Below are 15,885 nucleotides of genomic sequence, written 5' to 3'. Positions count from 1 at the left end.
ACAACAGAAAGCAGATGACTTGCTGCTTCTTTATTCTGCTGCCCACATTACTCCTCCTACCCTTAAATTACTATAAAATGTAAAGACTTAAAAGATTCCCCTTAAGTTTAAGTTTAGACAAGAGCCGGGGTTTTCTCTGCTCTCCCCTTCTCCTTAACATCACTCTCACATGTGCAGCTAGTATCTCACCATAGGAAAACTGAGACCCCCCCAAAAAAAAATCTAAGAAAGCTCCTAAAATTCACAATTATTTGACTTCAAACCAAAACATTTAGCTCTGCTCTTCTGAGGTACCAGTACAAAAGTATGTTCTCTGAGCTCTCATTTCTGTAACCAGGGATTTCTTTCCTAGTTCTTCACACCTCATAGGAACTGTTCTGCTGCCTGGGCAGTCAGCCAAACATTGTAACTGCAGAACAAATCTTTCTTGATTTACTTCTACAGAACTTCATGAATATTCTCAGAAATGCCAAGCTGCTTTATTAGCCTTCTGAATTATTAAAAGTTCTCAAGCTAATTCTTTGTTATTAATATTTTGACTTGTTTTATGATTGCATCTGGCTGCAGATTATGCTTACAGGCCTTGTCTAGTAGCTTCTTTATGCACTGCAGTAGAAGTATTTTACCTTGGACAAATACATTACACATAATTGTTCTCTCTTCCAAACCAATGAGGCTCAACTTTTTCAAAAGCATAATGAGAACCAAGGTTTTACTTTCCAGTTTAAGCCTGTTGAGTCTTTGGTTCCTTACAAGCTTTTGTACTGCCCTGGCACAGATCCTCTCATGGCATCTTTCTGAAGAGTGTCCAGCCTTCATCCTTTCCTTCCCATTCTTCCATTATGTGTTCTTGCTTCTCTCTTATCCTGAGGTCCTCACACCCTCCCCACTGCCATTCCTTGCCATGTCCCTGTCCTTGTCCTTGCTTTCTCATAGCCTTTAACATGCCCTGGCTTCATCAGGTGAATAAATTGAGTGCAGAGTTCCTGGTGTGGCTGTCTGTCAGCTGTTTGTGCTCTAGCCACTGGAGTTACAGCTGGCTACAATCTGCCAGTGAGTATCTCCAGATGAACCACATCTTTGATCTGTAGTAACTAATGAGTACTGTCACAGGCTATGAGCAGCTGTGGTGTTTGTTAAACCACCCTGCATGCCCACCTAACTTCTTGGGTATAAATTACCAGTCCTGCTAGCAGCTGGTGGAAGATTTAGATTATTTACTTAATTTCATCTTTCAGCTAAAGCTTAAGATATAGTTGTGGTGTTTTCTTTTGTTTGTTTTTATTAGCATTTCACTTGCAATATAACCCTAAGGAAGGAGCTCTGGGGATTTTCACTTCAAAATACTGCCACCAGATAATCTGCCCTGGCATGGAATCATTGTGTAAACATAAGCTGTGTTACAGTCAAACTGATCAGCATGAGTTAGACTAGCATCTATCTCCCAGAGAGCCATACAGACTTTATTTAAAAATGAAAAATCTCCTGTTTCTTTGGGTCATTTGTTCCAACAGCTAATTACTTTCACATAAACAAATGGACAAACACAAAACCCCCAAACAACAGAAAGCCTAGTTCTCTCCTTTCTGACCACAATTTGTTTCACTTAAGTCCACCTTGATTCTTTTTATGCCTTCTCGTTGTCTCCAAGAAGGTACATACATAGTTTGTTTGGGTTTTTTTTCAAATTTGTACTTGGAACATTTCTCAGTGAACACTGGATTATGATTTTTATAGAGCTGTCCCTAAATGTCGGGATTTAATTATCCCAGACATTGAAATGTCCCAGAGATTCTGAAACTCATCGAAATTCTGCTCAGTTTGGGGAAGAGAGCCTCCAGGGAGACCTTAGAGCACCTTCCAGTGCCTAAGGGGCTCCAAGAGAACTGGAGAGGGACTTTTATGAGGCCATGTAGCCTCATAAAAGTCCCTCTCCAGTCCCGCAGGACTGGCTTCCCAGTGGCAGAAACCCGATTTAGAACAGAAATGGGGAAAAAATTCTTCGAGCGGCCGAAGCGCCGGGCGGGGCCGCCCCGCCCCTCCTATTTTAGCCCCGCCCTCCTATCTTGGTCCCGCCTCCACCTTGGCCCCGCCTTCCAGACCCGCCCATGGCCTTGACCGCGCCCCCATCTCCGCCCCGCTCGTCTGGCAGAGCCACCGCCCTGCGCGTTGCGCATGCGCAGAGCCCCTGGTGAAGCCCGGCAGTGCTGGGCCGGCCCGGTTCCCGGCAGAGGCCGCGCGCATGTGCGGGGCGGCGGCGAGGCCCGGGCAGGCCAAGCCCTGGAGCGGCGGCGGGGCAGCGCCATGAGCGCCTGGTAGAGGGGCCGCGATGAACCTGCGCGGCTTCTTCCAGGACTTCAACCCCAGGTGAGTGCGGCACGGGCAGCGCCGGCCCGGCAGGGTTAGCCCGGCGGCCCGGCCGGGAGCAGCGCTGGGTGCGGGACCCGTCAGCTTTGGAGCGGAGTGCGGCCTCGGGTGGCCCTTCCGCACCGCGAGCTCGGGCGGCGTTTGGAGCACGCCGTTCCCGGCCGGTTTCCTGCTCAGGATCACTGAATCAACCAGGCTGGAAAAGACCTCCGAGATCATCGAATCCAACCTTCCCATCCCCCGGGTGGCGGTGCTTACTCCCCGCGGCTGCTTCGCCGTCCGGGCTGGGAAGGCGAGCGCTGCACATCTGCTTTCCAGCCGCGCTTCCAGTCATCCGCTTTGTTATTGTGTGACTCTCTCACGTTACTCCCAGGCTCTTTCTGGTGTCCGAATGTTTCACCGCGGTGCTCTGGCCCCGCACGCCCCAGCTCAGGCTGTGACCGAGCGGCGGAAGCTCCGTGTCCGCAGGTGTGAGCAGCCCTGGGCTGCTCGGGGAGCACCGGGGCAGGCGAGCCCTTCCTTCGGCCTCCCTTAATATTAACAAAGCAGCCCGGGGTTCTGCTGGCTCTCCAAGCAAGTACGGACATATAACTTTTAAAGAAACTGAGAGAATGAGTTAAATATTACCGGGTTTTACCAGATATTTTAAGACCACAGTCTAAGGACCTGCAAGGTGGCTTGAGTTGCTGAGAGTACTGGAAGAACCTTGCACGTGAAAGAGACCTTACATGATACCAGTTAACGCAAGCCGTGTTCAGTCAGTTGGTTGGACAAACAAAAGGGTAACCAAACTCCAGGAAGTGCATTGTAACAGAAGCTGAAACACACAATTGAAATATGTGTGGTCAGAGTAATGGAAAAGTAGGAACAGAAGTCCTAGAAGCTTATAAAGTTTTGTTGCTGCAGAGCGATGCTTGCAGCTTCTTTGGGCGCTGCGTGGTGAATGAGCAAGCCGAATGTTGCACTTTTGCAGGTGTCTTTATGTTTTGATGTGCCTGGAACACCCGGGGAGCAGGGGTATTTCACTGCCGTGTTTATTGAGGAGCCGGGGAAGTCTGCAAATTACACAAATATTGAATGTCAAAAAAGGATGACTAGTCGAGGAGCTGAGACATCTCTTTGTTGCTGTGAGGTGTGACCGGTTTAAATCATCCCATCCCGAGGTAGCTTCATCAAGCATGCAGGGAGATGCTGACACAATAAATCTGCTCTTCATTATTAAGGTGCAGACCAGACACTTGTTTTGAGTAGAGACAAAACAGCTTGAAACCAAATGTAGCAACCCTGATCTGATGAATGCTTTGTTATTTGATGTGAGTGAAGGTGGGTAGTTTGAGTTGTGCTGTTGGACAAACTGTACTATTCCTGATTGCTGCTGCATTATTCCGTTCCTTAGGTTATCCATGTTCTAAAATACATACAATTACTTCACTGAAACAGTGTTGAAACCTATTTATGTGTTTTATAAAGTAGTCAGTGAACTTCTGGTGGATGGGTGGCAGACTTTCTCCTTCCTGTCCTTTAAGGAAATTGCCTACTGTGTAATTATTTTGTCTGATGTTTGGTGGTACAAGCAGTTGCTGTGCTGCTGCTCAAGTATTCGGGTATGTTTATTCATTCTTAAATTGACTCTGTTATAAACTGTATCAATGTAGCTATTTTAAATTTGTAAGCATCATCCTCGATATTCCAGCGAGAAGCTTCAGTGTACAAAAGGTAACTTTGCTAAACATTTAACTTGTTGGTTTTTCTTTTCTATAATACTGGTTTTTTTAACAAAATGTTAATATTAAGAAAAAAATTATCTGAAGTTGGCCCTCTTGCAATTCATAATAACTTTGTGTGGATAAAATTTCATAAATCATGTAACTGAGTTTTGAATATCAAAAACTACTTCATCTGATTGGTATGACAGAACACATTTTTTAAAAACTTGTATATCTGGTATATTTGTGAGCCTCTAATAATAGAGCTCTTGACTGGATCCTTGTGTAAGGGAGCTGTTTCTCTCAGTCCATTCACTGAGATTGTTATGCAGAAATGCTTTTGCTGTGTTTCCTTGAAGCAGTGGTTTTGTAAGTGAAAGAGATGACATATGCTGTATCTATGATGAAATATTTGATTCTTTGCAAAGAAGCTTGACACATTTTCTGTTGGAAGTATCCCAGTGAAATTTCAGCTGTGACTGATTTTGTTGTTCTCTACCAAGTTAATTTGAAGTTGCCTGCCTTGATTCCTGACTGGGTTGTTTTCTTTGTTTGTTCAATAGCAAATTCCTTATTTATGCCTGCCTGCTGCTCTTCTCTGTGTTGCTCTCTCTACGTCTGGATGACAAAATTCAGTGGAGTTACTGGGCTGTGTTTGCTCCAATATGGCTGTGGAAGTTAATGGTGATTGTTGGTGCCTCGGTGGGAACAGGAGTGTGGGCCCGAAACCCACAGTATCGGTAAGTGACTGATGTTTGTTTGGCAAAACAGAGGGAATCTCTGTCCTGTCAGTCTAGGACAAAGTAACTTTCACATCTTTAAACACATCAGTGATGAGGGTTTTGGTAATTTGAGTAGAATGTGAATTTCAAGATCCCAGGGCAAAAGAAAAATGACCTTAAATGAAGCGCAATAAATGTCTTTTCTGTCTGTGGTGAATATTTAATGAAAAATTTTGGTGCACAGATCTCCTGATACACCCACATTTTGTGTAGTTCAGGTCTTGTTTGCCCCTTCTCCTAATGGGTCTAATGGTGTAGGGAGAAGCTCTGTATGTGCTGTCATTTTACAGGCATTTTACTTTTAGTAACAGAAGATACCTGTTGCAATATTCTGGCTTGATGCAGAAATCAAACAGATAATTTTAAATTTAGCTTATTTTCTAACAGCCTTTATGATAACTGACTGTTGCTACACTAGCAAATAAATCCTGTTTTATCTGCCCAGCTATGGAATTCTTAAAAAATTTTCAAATTGTAAATATCCCACTGAACTCTTTGAGTAAAATACTTCAAATGTGCAGCTTTCTGGGAAAGAAATCCTGTTAGGTCAAAAGCATTGGAGTTTAATGGGTCTAATGTGTATGTTTATTAAATACCAAGTGTTTTTATGTTTATATTATATATATATATATATATATATCTGAAACTCAAGGAAATGTTCTGGGATGTTTGCAGGGTAATGTGCTTTCTTACAGGCAAGTAAATTCTTCCTTATCCTCTCTTCAGAGCAGAAGGAGAAACCTGTGTGGAGTTCAAAGCTATGCTAATTGCAGTAGGCATCCACCTGCTCCTGCTGATGTTTGAAGTCCTGGTGTGTGACAGGATTGAAAGAGGAACCCATTTCTGGCTTCTGGTCTTCATGCCCCTGTTCTTTGTGTCTCCAGTCTCAGTTGCAGCTTGTGTGTGGGGATTCCGACACGACCGCTCTCTGGAGGTGAGGCTTCCCTTCACATGGCACTGCAGGGCTTGGGATCAGTTCTGGGGCAGTTTGTCTCTTAGGAAAGCACAATTCAGAAGACTACATCAGTCCAATTAATTGCACTCACCTGAAAATGCACTCATCTGCAAATGGGAGTGAAATCAGGGTTAGGAATAACAGAACTTTTTCTAGTATTTTCTAGTTTTTTCAGCTACCACATTGCAGCGTGTTTTGAACCTGCTTTTTAATTATTTGGTGTTAAAATAACTCACCAGGAACTCTGCAGTATAGATCAATACCAAACACTTAAATGGAAACAACAGAAAAAAATTCCACTGATTGCAAGCACTCTCTCTAGGCAGAATTGAGCTTCTAGAGCCCCATGTAATCAGGGCTGAAAATGTCTTAATATCACAATCTGTGTGTTTAGTCTTTTATTTGGGAATTTGAATGGTAGGCAGGAACATTAGGGTTTTATTTTCTGCCTCTATTTTATCTCTAGCTGCCTTTGGTTTTGGAAGAACCTTGAAAGGATTCTCAAGGTACTCCCACAATTGTGACATTTTGCAATAAATTTAGAATTCATACTGAATTTTTTAAAGGAATTTTTCATTTTGCTATGTCCTCAAACTACCCCATGACAATTTAAAATCTGATATTTAGATGAGGCTCAGCTTTTTCAGGTGTTTTCATTTCAAGTGGCTATTTCTCTAACATTAGCATAAGATGAGTTTTTCACTAGAGAGAAACATTTTTGGTAAGTGGTTGTTATGATGGTTGGTAAACTGATATCCTAAGTTCATTTTGAAACATTTGCCAATAGAAATTTATTTTGCAGGGTTCTATGACCAGTTAAGCATTGCTAAAAGTAAAATTTGTGTGGAAGTGCTTGCCATCTACTGGATGATGCTTGATTGCCCATTGATTTACAGATGACTGCACAGCTGCTAAGTGCTGGCAGAAGAAAGTGGAATCCATAAAAGGCAACAGCTGGCTCAACCCTTTTTTTTTTTTTTTTTTTAACTCTTAGTCATCTTCACCTAGTGCTGTTCTACTTTCTCTTTTTACTCTGTGAAGATTTCATTATTTCCCTTTCATTTGCTGGAAACATGAGGGGTCTGCCTTTAATTCAGGACATCCATTTTTGACTTGAGCAGTTGTTAAGCTATTATTATTTTCATAAGTATTTAATCTGAAATACATTATCTGCTCATTCCTGTTCTGCATCTGATTAAGTGATCAGTAAGTACATGCTGGGGTTTTTGTCTCTGTGTCATGGTGGGCTCAGAAAAAGCTTCCTTTTATGTGTTACACTATTTTATATACACTAAAGCACCATTTATTTAAAACATGTTGGATTTATTAAGTTGTGAGCCACTGCAAATATGTGTGCACTAGCCACATAGATCTTATGTGTTAACTTGATTCTGTAAACTATCTACAGCAATTGATCCTCTGGTTTTTATAGTTTTCTCTCTCTCTTTGCTCTTGCAGCTTTCTGGTTGCTTGGTCTTATGCTTTAGTGGGGGGGTGGTGGGGGTGGTGGTTTATTCTTTTAAGAAAGCCAGTGGTACAAAATTTTGTATTATTTGTATATCTACTGAAAAAGTAGATTTAATACTTTTTCAGTCTTTTGAAAGTAATTTATAGTTGAACAGTGGAGATTTTGTTGTGGTCCCTGAGGCTGGCAAGTGCCTGCTGCCTGTTGGATTTTTGACTCCCTGAACTGTAACTTTCAAAGGATTTATCCAGATCAGAGTCTACACACTCATGTGTGATAGTGAAAAGTAGCCTGTAGTGTCTGCCTTCAGAGCAATCTTACATTTGAAAGAGACCTTACATAACTCTGTGTTTTTTATTAAAATGAGTAATGTTTCTAGCTTGCATTCAAAAGCTTCAGTTAGACTTTTCAGATAATAATTCTGTGGTCTCTGAAAATCCTACCCATTGTAGGGCTGCCCATGAACTTTGGAAGTAGAGTCTTGCCAAGTGTGATGGTGTTTCATTGTCTCACTTTGTTCAAGCTAGACACAGACTTTTTAAAAAGTATAATGAAGGGCTGTTTCTCATAGTGGCAAGCAGAACTCATGACAACCTTTCATTAACATTTTAATAAGAAGTATTGCTTTTCTCTATTGCCACAAAATCTATGTCTTTAGTGTCATTTAAAATATCTCTCAATTATACAGTAAATTATTTAAATTTGAATGTCATATTCCAATATTCCATGTATTTCTTTTCTACCCTAGATAGAGCTTTTAATTATACTTTTAATTTGGACTGTTGGTAGTTTTGCCCATTAGTGAAACTACAAAATAATCCAAAAGATTAATTTTGCTAATTTTTAGTTGAAGGTCTTTTTACTACTTAATTTAATTCTAGGGGTATTTCTTGTATGAAAAGTACAGCTGTTTTCTGATGCTTTGCTTTTTTTCCTTTCTGATTTGTTTGGCTTTTCTTATTTCTCTAATCACTCTAAATGCCCCTTTTTTTTTTATTTTAAGGAAGATCTTGAAAACAGCAGACTACATTATTTGGTTGGGGTCACACCCACACAAATTTAGGGATGTTTAGTAATAGAAAATGTAAATGCAAATGAATTTTCCTATTTCAGTGATAAGAATGGGGTCAGAGAAATGCTTTGACAGGTTCATTGGTTATCCTGGAAGTAAGTTTATCATACTAAGAGTTAACTAATGTTTTTTTCTTTTTCTAGCTGGAAATCTTGTGTTCAGTCAATATTCTACAGTTCATATTTATTGCACTCAGACTAGATGAGATCATCAGATGGCCATGGCTTGTATGTAACCAGTGTTTTCTTTTTATCTTTGTTTAAATGCTGAATTTCATAAAGATATTTATTCTAGGGAACAGTTAATCTGTGGTCAGTCCATGATCCCATTTTTGCTCACTTAGCAATCCTTCACTGAAGGTCTGGCAGCTCATTCAGTGGTCATGGCAATCAGAGGCTGTTCTTTGGGCACGTCATCCTCTGAGGGAGAGGAATGTGCCATCAACTGCAGTTCATCTCTGAGCAGCAGTTGAAAGAGAAATCCTCACTCAAAGTTCCCAATGGGAACACCAAACAAGCCATGAAAACGATTGGTGAGTTAAGGAATTAGTAAATAACTACTTTTATTTGTTGTGTAACCATGAATGTAAATCCACTTACTATGCAAGTAGTCTTTGTCAAAACTGCTAAAATGTCCTGTCCCAAGTGCCTTTAGAATACAAAAGTGCAGTTTCCGTAAACTACCATGAAACTGACAATCTGTCCTTTCTATTGTCAAAAAAACTTGAGAAAGGATTGAAACTCTTTAAAGTATCCAGTGTGGAAGTACTTGCTAAAAATCAGTTTCAAGTACAGTTTGAGCCCAGGCAAAATCACAGAAGTCTTACCTAACTTGAACTACATTGCCTTAATTTAAAATTGTTTCAGCTTGATGGGGTTTAGAAAGCTGAGGAACCCCTGAACTGATTATGTCTCAAAATAACACGCATGAGCTTGATACCCTTCTCTTAGACATTATATTAGTTAAAGACTTAATTTGCTTGTTTAGGCTTAATACATAGACTCACTTTATTAAAAAAAAACAAACCCACAACTGAAACAAATCAAATGTGTCTTTCTTTCAGGTTGTCTGTGTCCCACTGTGGATCTTGATGTCCTTCCTGTGCCTCGTGGTGCTCTATTACATTGTGTGGTCTGTGCTGTTCCTGCGCTCCATGGATGTGATCGCTGAGCAGAGGAGGACACACATAACCATGGCTGTCAGCTGGATGACAATTGTAGTTCCACTGCTCACATTTGAGGTAGAAAAACCCATAATGAATTTGATGTGTCTTGTTCTTTTTTCAGTAAGTAATCAATGATGATTTTTTGAACTTACTGAAATGAGAATGCTGCTCTTTGTTTTGGAATAAAATATTAACAGCAAACATGAAACACAGTCGAGAATTCTATGTTCCTTTAAAGATTCTTGAGTAAAATCTGCATCACATTGGAACTATAACTACATGCTTCTATGAAGGCCACTTTTTCCTCACAGATGTGTGAAATTAAAGATTTCAGATCAGCATATGCTTTAAGCAGTTTAAAAGTGAGTATTGCAATTAAACTGACATTGTATAATTTTTTTTTTCCATTTAGATCTTGCTAGTACACAGACTGGATGGGCATAATTCTTTTTCTTTCATACCCATATTTGTTCCTCTCTGGCTTTCACTGATAACATTAATGGCCACAACATTTGGACAAAAAGGAGGCAATCACTGTAAGTATTTCAGAATCCTAGAAACAGATTAAAAATCAATGTATTTTATTAAGAATTGTTTTTTTTTCAGAAAGGGCTTTTCTGTTGCTACTGTTTTCAGGCAGTTGTAATAAGATTTCATTGCTTACAGTGTCCTCCCCTGTGGCACTGTTTTCTTTGGTTGAGGTGCAAAGTTTTTTGTGTTCCTTCTCTGTACTGGTGTGACCCAACACTGTGTAATGTGTGAAACGAAATGGATTCTTGCATTGTAGTGTAGCTGTAATTTATGCAGATGGATGCACACACAGGTGTGCATGTGCAGACATGGAACTGTGCAAGTGCTTGTCCAGCCTCTCTGTGTGTTTATAACCTGAACTGTAATGTTATGATAAGCATAAGGAACGCTGAGAAGCAGCATTAACAAATAGTATTTATATGCAAAAAATCAAGAGACCTTAAATAGTCTGTCTACTTAATTAGGTGTTCATTTTGTTAATAATGTAAAATGATTTTGTTTCTTTTAGGGTGGTTTGGAATTCGCAAAGACTTTTGTCAGTTCCTGCTTGAAATTTTCCCATTCCTGCGAGAATATGGAAATATCTCTTATGATCTTCATCATGAAGATAATGAGGAAACAGAAGAAACACCATTGCCTGAACCACCAAAAATTGCACCAATGTTCCGAAAAAAGACTGGAGTGGTCATTACACAGAGTCCTGGAAAATATGTGATTCCACCTCCCAAGTTAAACATTGATATGCCAGATTAAGATGACAGTAGCATATTAAACTTGAACTGGTCATCAGCAGACAGATGTATTTCATCTCATGCCTTGTCCCAATTCCTTTAAAATAGGTATTGCTGAATCAGTGGCTTGGATTACACAAATCAGAAATCTTGAAGATAATCTGAGTGCTTTTCCAGAAATATGTGGTTGTCTAATTTGTGAACCTTCCTAACAGGTTGGTTGCACGCTTGCCTGTATAGTATTTATATGAACATTTTTAGCAGTGTAATATATTGTTTAAAAGTCCTGTTGTGTACAGTTATAAGTATTATCTAAAAGTATTTTTTTAAAAACCCTGTATGAAATGCCTATGCTATTCCAGGTGTCTTTTAGGTCCTAAATATACACTTGTTTTCATGTCTCTCTTAAATGCTTTGGGATGCCTTAGCATAGTACCTCTTCTTTCTCTGTTCAGCTGCAATCATCACAGAGGCACAAGAGTGTTGCACTTCTGAGGCAACACTGGAAAGTGTTTTTTGGGAGGGGAAGTAGAATGTATGATGACTTACATGATGCTTTTGAGTTAGCTGTGTAAATATTCATGTAAGTATTTCAACTTTTGTGCTGGCTTGGGAGTTACATGTTGTTTTTGTTGCTTTTCCAGTTTCATGTTTTGATTCTTCTTGAGCAGCATGTACCATTCTCCCGTTAGACTGGCTGTTTATTAAGCTGTTTCTCACATTGTGTGGTCTATGCCAGAAACATTTGTGGTAGGTTTCACAGCTATTGGTCTATTGGTTAGCTGGTATAAATATCATAGCTTGGTCTTTGTTACCAACTTTGTGTTGGTCAGTGTAAATGATTAAACTTTTCAAGATAGAATCTCATTGGTGTTGGCAAAACATTTTCTTGTCAAAAGAAAGACCTGCTTTGACAGTGTGCCTTGGACTTACAGGTGCTTTGGAGAAATGGAGTCTACAAAATGTGTAGTCCTGTAGTTTATAAAACCACATGTCTCATATTCCCACATCCTTGCAGCTGCTCTCTGTGTTTAGGTAACCAATGTTTAGATAGATAAGTTAAATACCATGGGTCTCATTTCTTTAGTGTTAGATGGCAGGAAGAACAGGGAGTGTGTGGATATTTCTGCATGTGTTCAAGGTGTATGCCTGAAAAACTTGGATGCAGAACTTCCATTTCTGATGCTTCAGAGCTCCCCTTTCTTGCCTGTGGACCAGCTGCAGGATTGTTACTGGACATCAATTTGCCTGCACACTGCCATGAAGAAAACCAGAGGCTGAGGTACTATGAGAAACCACATTCCTGGAGGAGAGGACAGCAGGGGCAAGGGAGAAGAGGCACAGCTCTGCACTGGGGAAAGCCTGAGCTGCCAAGCACAGTGCCAAGGCAGGTCCTCAGGCAGTGGTGCCTGTAGAGCTCCATCTGCTGCAGCTCAGACAAACACGAGGAGCTGCAGCCTTTGCACTTTCACTTCAGTGAGGCACAGTAGGGGCTGGCTGGGGCCAGGGAGCTGCTCAGGGAACTTCACCCAGCCCTGCTCTGCAGTCACTTCAACCCCTGCAGCTGTGCTGGCAGCAGCTCGCTCTGTCTCCAGGTCACAGCCCAGCTCCACGAGGGGTTCAGACCCTGGACTACAGGCACTAGCCCTGGGCAACAGCTCTGGCAGAAGTGCTGTAATCCAAGGGAACAGGTTCCCAAGTGCTCCAGTAAAGCGTCTGAATACTAAGACTCTGCCACTTGTCCTGTTCTGTTTTTAGAGCCATGCCTAGGTGTGGCCTTGCTCCAGAAAATCAAAAGGGTTTTCACTAATGTAGGGTGTGAATTTTGAAAAATCTTGGGAGTGCCAAAGCTTAGTGGTTATTATTTGTAATTCTTCACACTTATTTTGAATTCAGTATTATATTTTCAAAGACAACTAGTATTTTTCATCTTAAATAAGAGGAAAAAAAATTTCATACTTGCTCAGTTTCATTTTGCACAAGCACCTTCTCAAAACTGGCCTTTCTCCAATGTCTGTCAGGTCACAGAGCTGTATTCATCATATGCACATCTTGTGTGCCTAAAATGTGAATGAAAAAATCTATCCTTGAAGCAGGACAAGGAGTGGTCTGGGACAGATGTCCTACAACTTGTGGCAGCCTGCTTTTAAGTACCATTTTCCTATAATCTGAGATGCAGGTATCAAAAAATAATTTTAATTTACATTTAAATTGGCACAGTGCATAACTGTATCTTTAAAAATGGCATTTACTTAGTTGTTTATAGAGGAAAAGTCTAGAAAAACAATTTCATGTAATAAAGACACATCTTGTTTGTTTTGCCTCAAAAATGTATTTGCCATTTCAAATAGTTTTGGAATAGAATCCTAGACAAAATGCTGACGTAATGCAAAAGTCAGCACCTTAAATACAAGTCTGCATTTAGGCAGGAAAAGATAATAGTAAGGGGCAACAGCTACAATTCTGAAGGGATCAGTTCTTCAGGGATGTCCACCTCCCACACCCCTTTTCTCCCTCTGGCATGAATTGGTTCCAGGAGCCATCTGGGATTTGAAACAACGGTCAAGTATTTCTGTTCTAGATTACTGAGGACAGCTTTCTTTTCCAGCTCCAGAATCTCTTCAGGAGACAGGTTATTTGGATATGGTGATGTCTCTCCAACATCAATTAATCCTGCACATGACAATTAAAATATAAAATTAGTTACCAGTTTCATCTCCTAGAGAAAAGTTTTCCACAAGTGGCACTCCCTGAGGACACAGAACAGCCAGTTTGTTACCAGAAGGGCACAGTCAGAGGGAGGCACACCTCCCACCTGTGTGTGACTCAAGTCAGGTGGGTGAAGAAAAGGAGGAGGAGGGCACAGTTAAAATCACCACAACCCAGTGCTGCAGAACTCCTTGAAAAGCAGCCTACATCTAAGGAGATACAGCTGCTACCAAAACTCCTGAGCTACATTGGGCCTGGGACGAGCTTCAGTAAAGCATAAAACTCTGCTCCTCTCAAGCCACAATTCCATTAACATTTTAAAATCATTAAACTGTTTTGAAGTTCCTACCTACACCACAATTAAGCATGCAATTTATGTCAAGGCTGCAAATCTACATATTATGTAGGACCTACAGTTTTCAGCACTGCAGACCACAATGTTCAGTGTATGTGATAGAATTAATTTGTTGTGCAGGAATAGCTACAAGTATTCAAATGACAAAAAGATGGTGTAACAAAGATACCTACAACTAAATAATACAAAATGAGCACTAAAAACTTTTTAAGTGTACAGTGCATTTCTGCTATGTGTCAGCACAATTTATGCAGTGAAACATCACTGCCTCTTCACTGTGCTACAGAAACAAACTTCTTCACTGCCCAAATACCAAAAGCAACAGAGAGAGCTTGTAAAACTAAAATAGGATTTATTTATGTAATTATTTATGTATATTGTAAAATGGCATGCACAGTGCTGCAACATCATGAATTCTCTTGACCACGAGGACTGCAAAATGGTTCAGCAAGAGTTCCTAAGCTCAAAATGCAAGAAGCGTGAAACTGACATGTATTGTGCTGAAACATACAGGAATTGAAATAGACCCCCCCATCACAACTCATGCTCCACTTCTTCAAAGTGTTAAAGAAATGTCATAATGAGTGCAAACACATAAAGCAGATGAATATTTCAGTGGCTGTTAAGGGACTGAAAGTTTGTTTACAAAATATAACCCAAGGATACTTACCTGCAATAACTCCTCTGCCAAATTTTTCCCCTTCATCCAACAAATCTTGCAGTTGTTTCGGTGTCATGCCGAACCTATTCAGAAGAATTTCTCTCCACGTTTCATCTTCCCAGTCCCTAACAGCTATATGAATAGCAATGGTGCAGTTCTTGTAGCGTGCTAGCAAAGGACGCCAGCGAGTCTCTACAGTTTTGACTTGGTTTAGAAGCAACCCTGCGTAGGGCTGTCGGAAAGAAAGGCAACCGAATTTCATCGTGCTCCTCGCATTAGAAGCCGTTTATTTCCTGTAAACACACAGACGCCTGGGGATGAGTCTCCAGCAGCGGCCGATGCCCGTGACAAGCTCGCGGCCCTGCAGCCGCGGAGCTGCGCGGATGGAGCTGCGCGGCCTGCCCGGGGCGGGTCCGCCCCCGCGGGCCCCGCTCTGCCCGCGCCGCGCTGTGGGCTCAGGCCGGGCCGCGCCGCCCAAACTGCCACCCCCGCAGCCGGGTACAGCCCGCCCCCAGCCGCCGCCTCACGGCCGCAGGCGCTTCCCCCACGGCCCGGCCCGGTCCCCCTGCGCTGGCTCCCACGGGGAGCGCTCCGCCGCTCCATGGAGGCCCCGGGACCGCCGCTTACCTGCGCCGCCGGCTGCGCGCCCTCCGCTCAGCCGGCCCGCCCGCACGGTGGGTGCCGGGAGCGGGGCGGGGCGGGCTGGGAGGCGGCGGCCCCGTGGGCCGGGGCCGGCTGCGCTGAATGGAGCGCGGCCGCGCTATGCCTGCGGCTTCTCGTCCGTCCCGGGAGGAGGAATGGGTTTATGGCCTGGTCCCCGGTGATCCGGAGTGGCGGGGCCCGGCGGTGGGTGCTGAGGGGAGACGGCAGCTGTCCGGGGCTGCCCGGTGCGGCGCTGCCGGGCTCGGGGATGCGCTCGGTGCCCTCCTGGCCGGGAGCGCCGTGCCCGCAGCACCGCGGGGTACCCGTGCGGGGCTTCCGCGCCTCTGGCCGTAACTAAAATAATTTAGCACATGAAAATTCAGTGGCTCTCACCTCCCTGCTTTCTCTGGGTACTAGTTTGTTTGGGACAGGATTTACCAAAGTGCACTCATCCAGCCCTACTCTCTGAGGATAGTCTCACCTGTATCCTGGTGCGTTCAGTGGCGTTTTGCATCAAGGCTTTGCCCCTCTAATACGGTTTTGAACAACGCGGTTACTGTTTGACAACAGGTTTTGTGTGTGCTGGTCCCGCTGTGAACCCTGGCAACAGGGAGCAACGTGTGGGGATCTAGTAAGAGCAGTAAAATTCAGAGACCTTACAGGAAAAGAGAATTTTAAAAAGGAGAGGGTTAGAATAGATGTATAGTCCTGCTAGATGTGTTCAGTTTTAATGGGCAGCCTGTA

At 42.4% G+C, this 15,885-nt stretch overlaps 2 protein-coding genes across 3 annotated transcripts; one reads left to right on the top strand and one right to left on the bottom strand.

The window, feature by feature from the left end:
- The first annotated feature begins 2,199 nt into the window (after positions 1–2,199).
- TMEM185A (transmembrane protein 185A) lies at positions 2,200–11,641 on the top strand. 2 transcript variants are annotated; one of them, XM_009090317.4, is made up of 7 exons: positions 2,200–2,367; positions 4,637–4,813; positions 5,582–5,789; positions 8,491–8,574; positions 9,411–9,587; positions 9,925–10,048; positions 10,552–11,641. In XM_009090317.4, the coding sequence occupies exons 1-7, from the start codon at positions 2,330–2,332 to the stop codon at positions 10,794–10,796; spliced, it is 1,053 nt and encodes a 350-aa protein (XP_009088565.1). In that variant the 5' UTR covers positions 2,200–2,329; the 3' UTR covers positions 10,797–11,641. The 2 variants fall into 2 exon arrangements, with proteins under 2 accessions (XP_009088565.1, XP_050830331.1); XM_050974374.1 differs by lacking the exon at positions 2,200–2,367 and adding an exon at positions 3,071–3,690.
- Positions 11,379–15,193, bottom strand: LOC103816361 (EOLA-like protein). The gene is made up of 3 exons (XM_050974375.1): positions 15,127–15,193; positions 14,509–14,792; positions 11,379–13,447 (listed from the first exon to the last, which is right to left on the bottom strand). Exons 2-3 carry the CDS (start codon positions 14,759–14,761, stop codon positions 13,230–13,232), a joined length of 471 nt encoding a protein of 156 aa, XP_050830332.1. The 5' UTR covers positions 14,762–14,792; positions 15,127–15,193; the 3' UTR covers positions 11,379–13,229.
- Between the last annotated feature and the right edge of the window lie 692 nt (positions 15,194–15,885).

This window comes from Serinus canaria, chromosome 4A (assembly GCF_022539315.1).
Source record: "Serinus canaria isolate serCan28SL12 chromosome 4A, serCan2020, whole genome shotgun sequence".
NCBI classification, from domain to species: Eukaryota; Metazoa; Chordata; class Aves; order Passeriformes; family Fringillidae; genus Serinus; species Serinus canaria.
The sequence above is the reverse complement of the archived record's forward strand: the minus strand, read 5'-3'. Positions and strand labels throughout refer to the sequence as shown.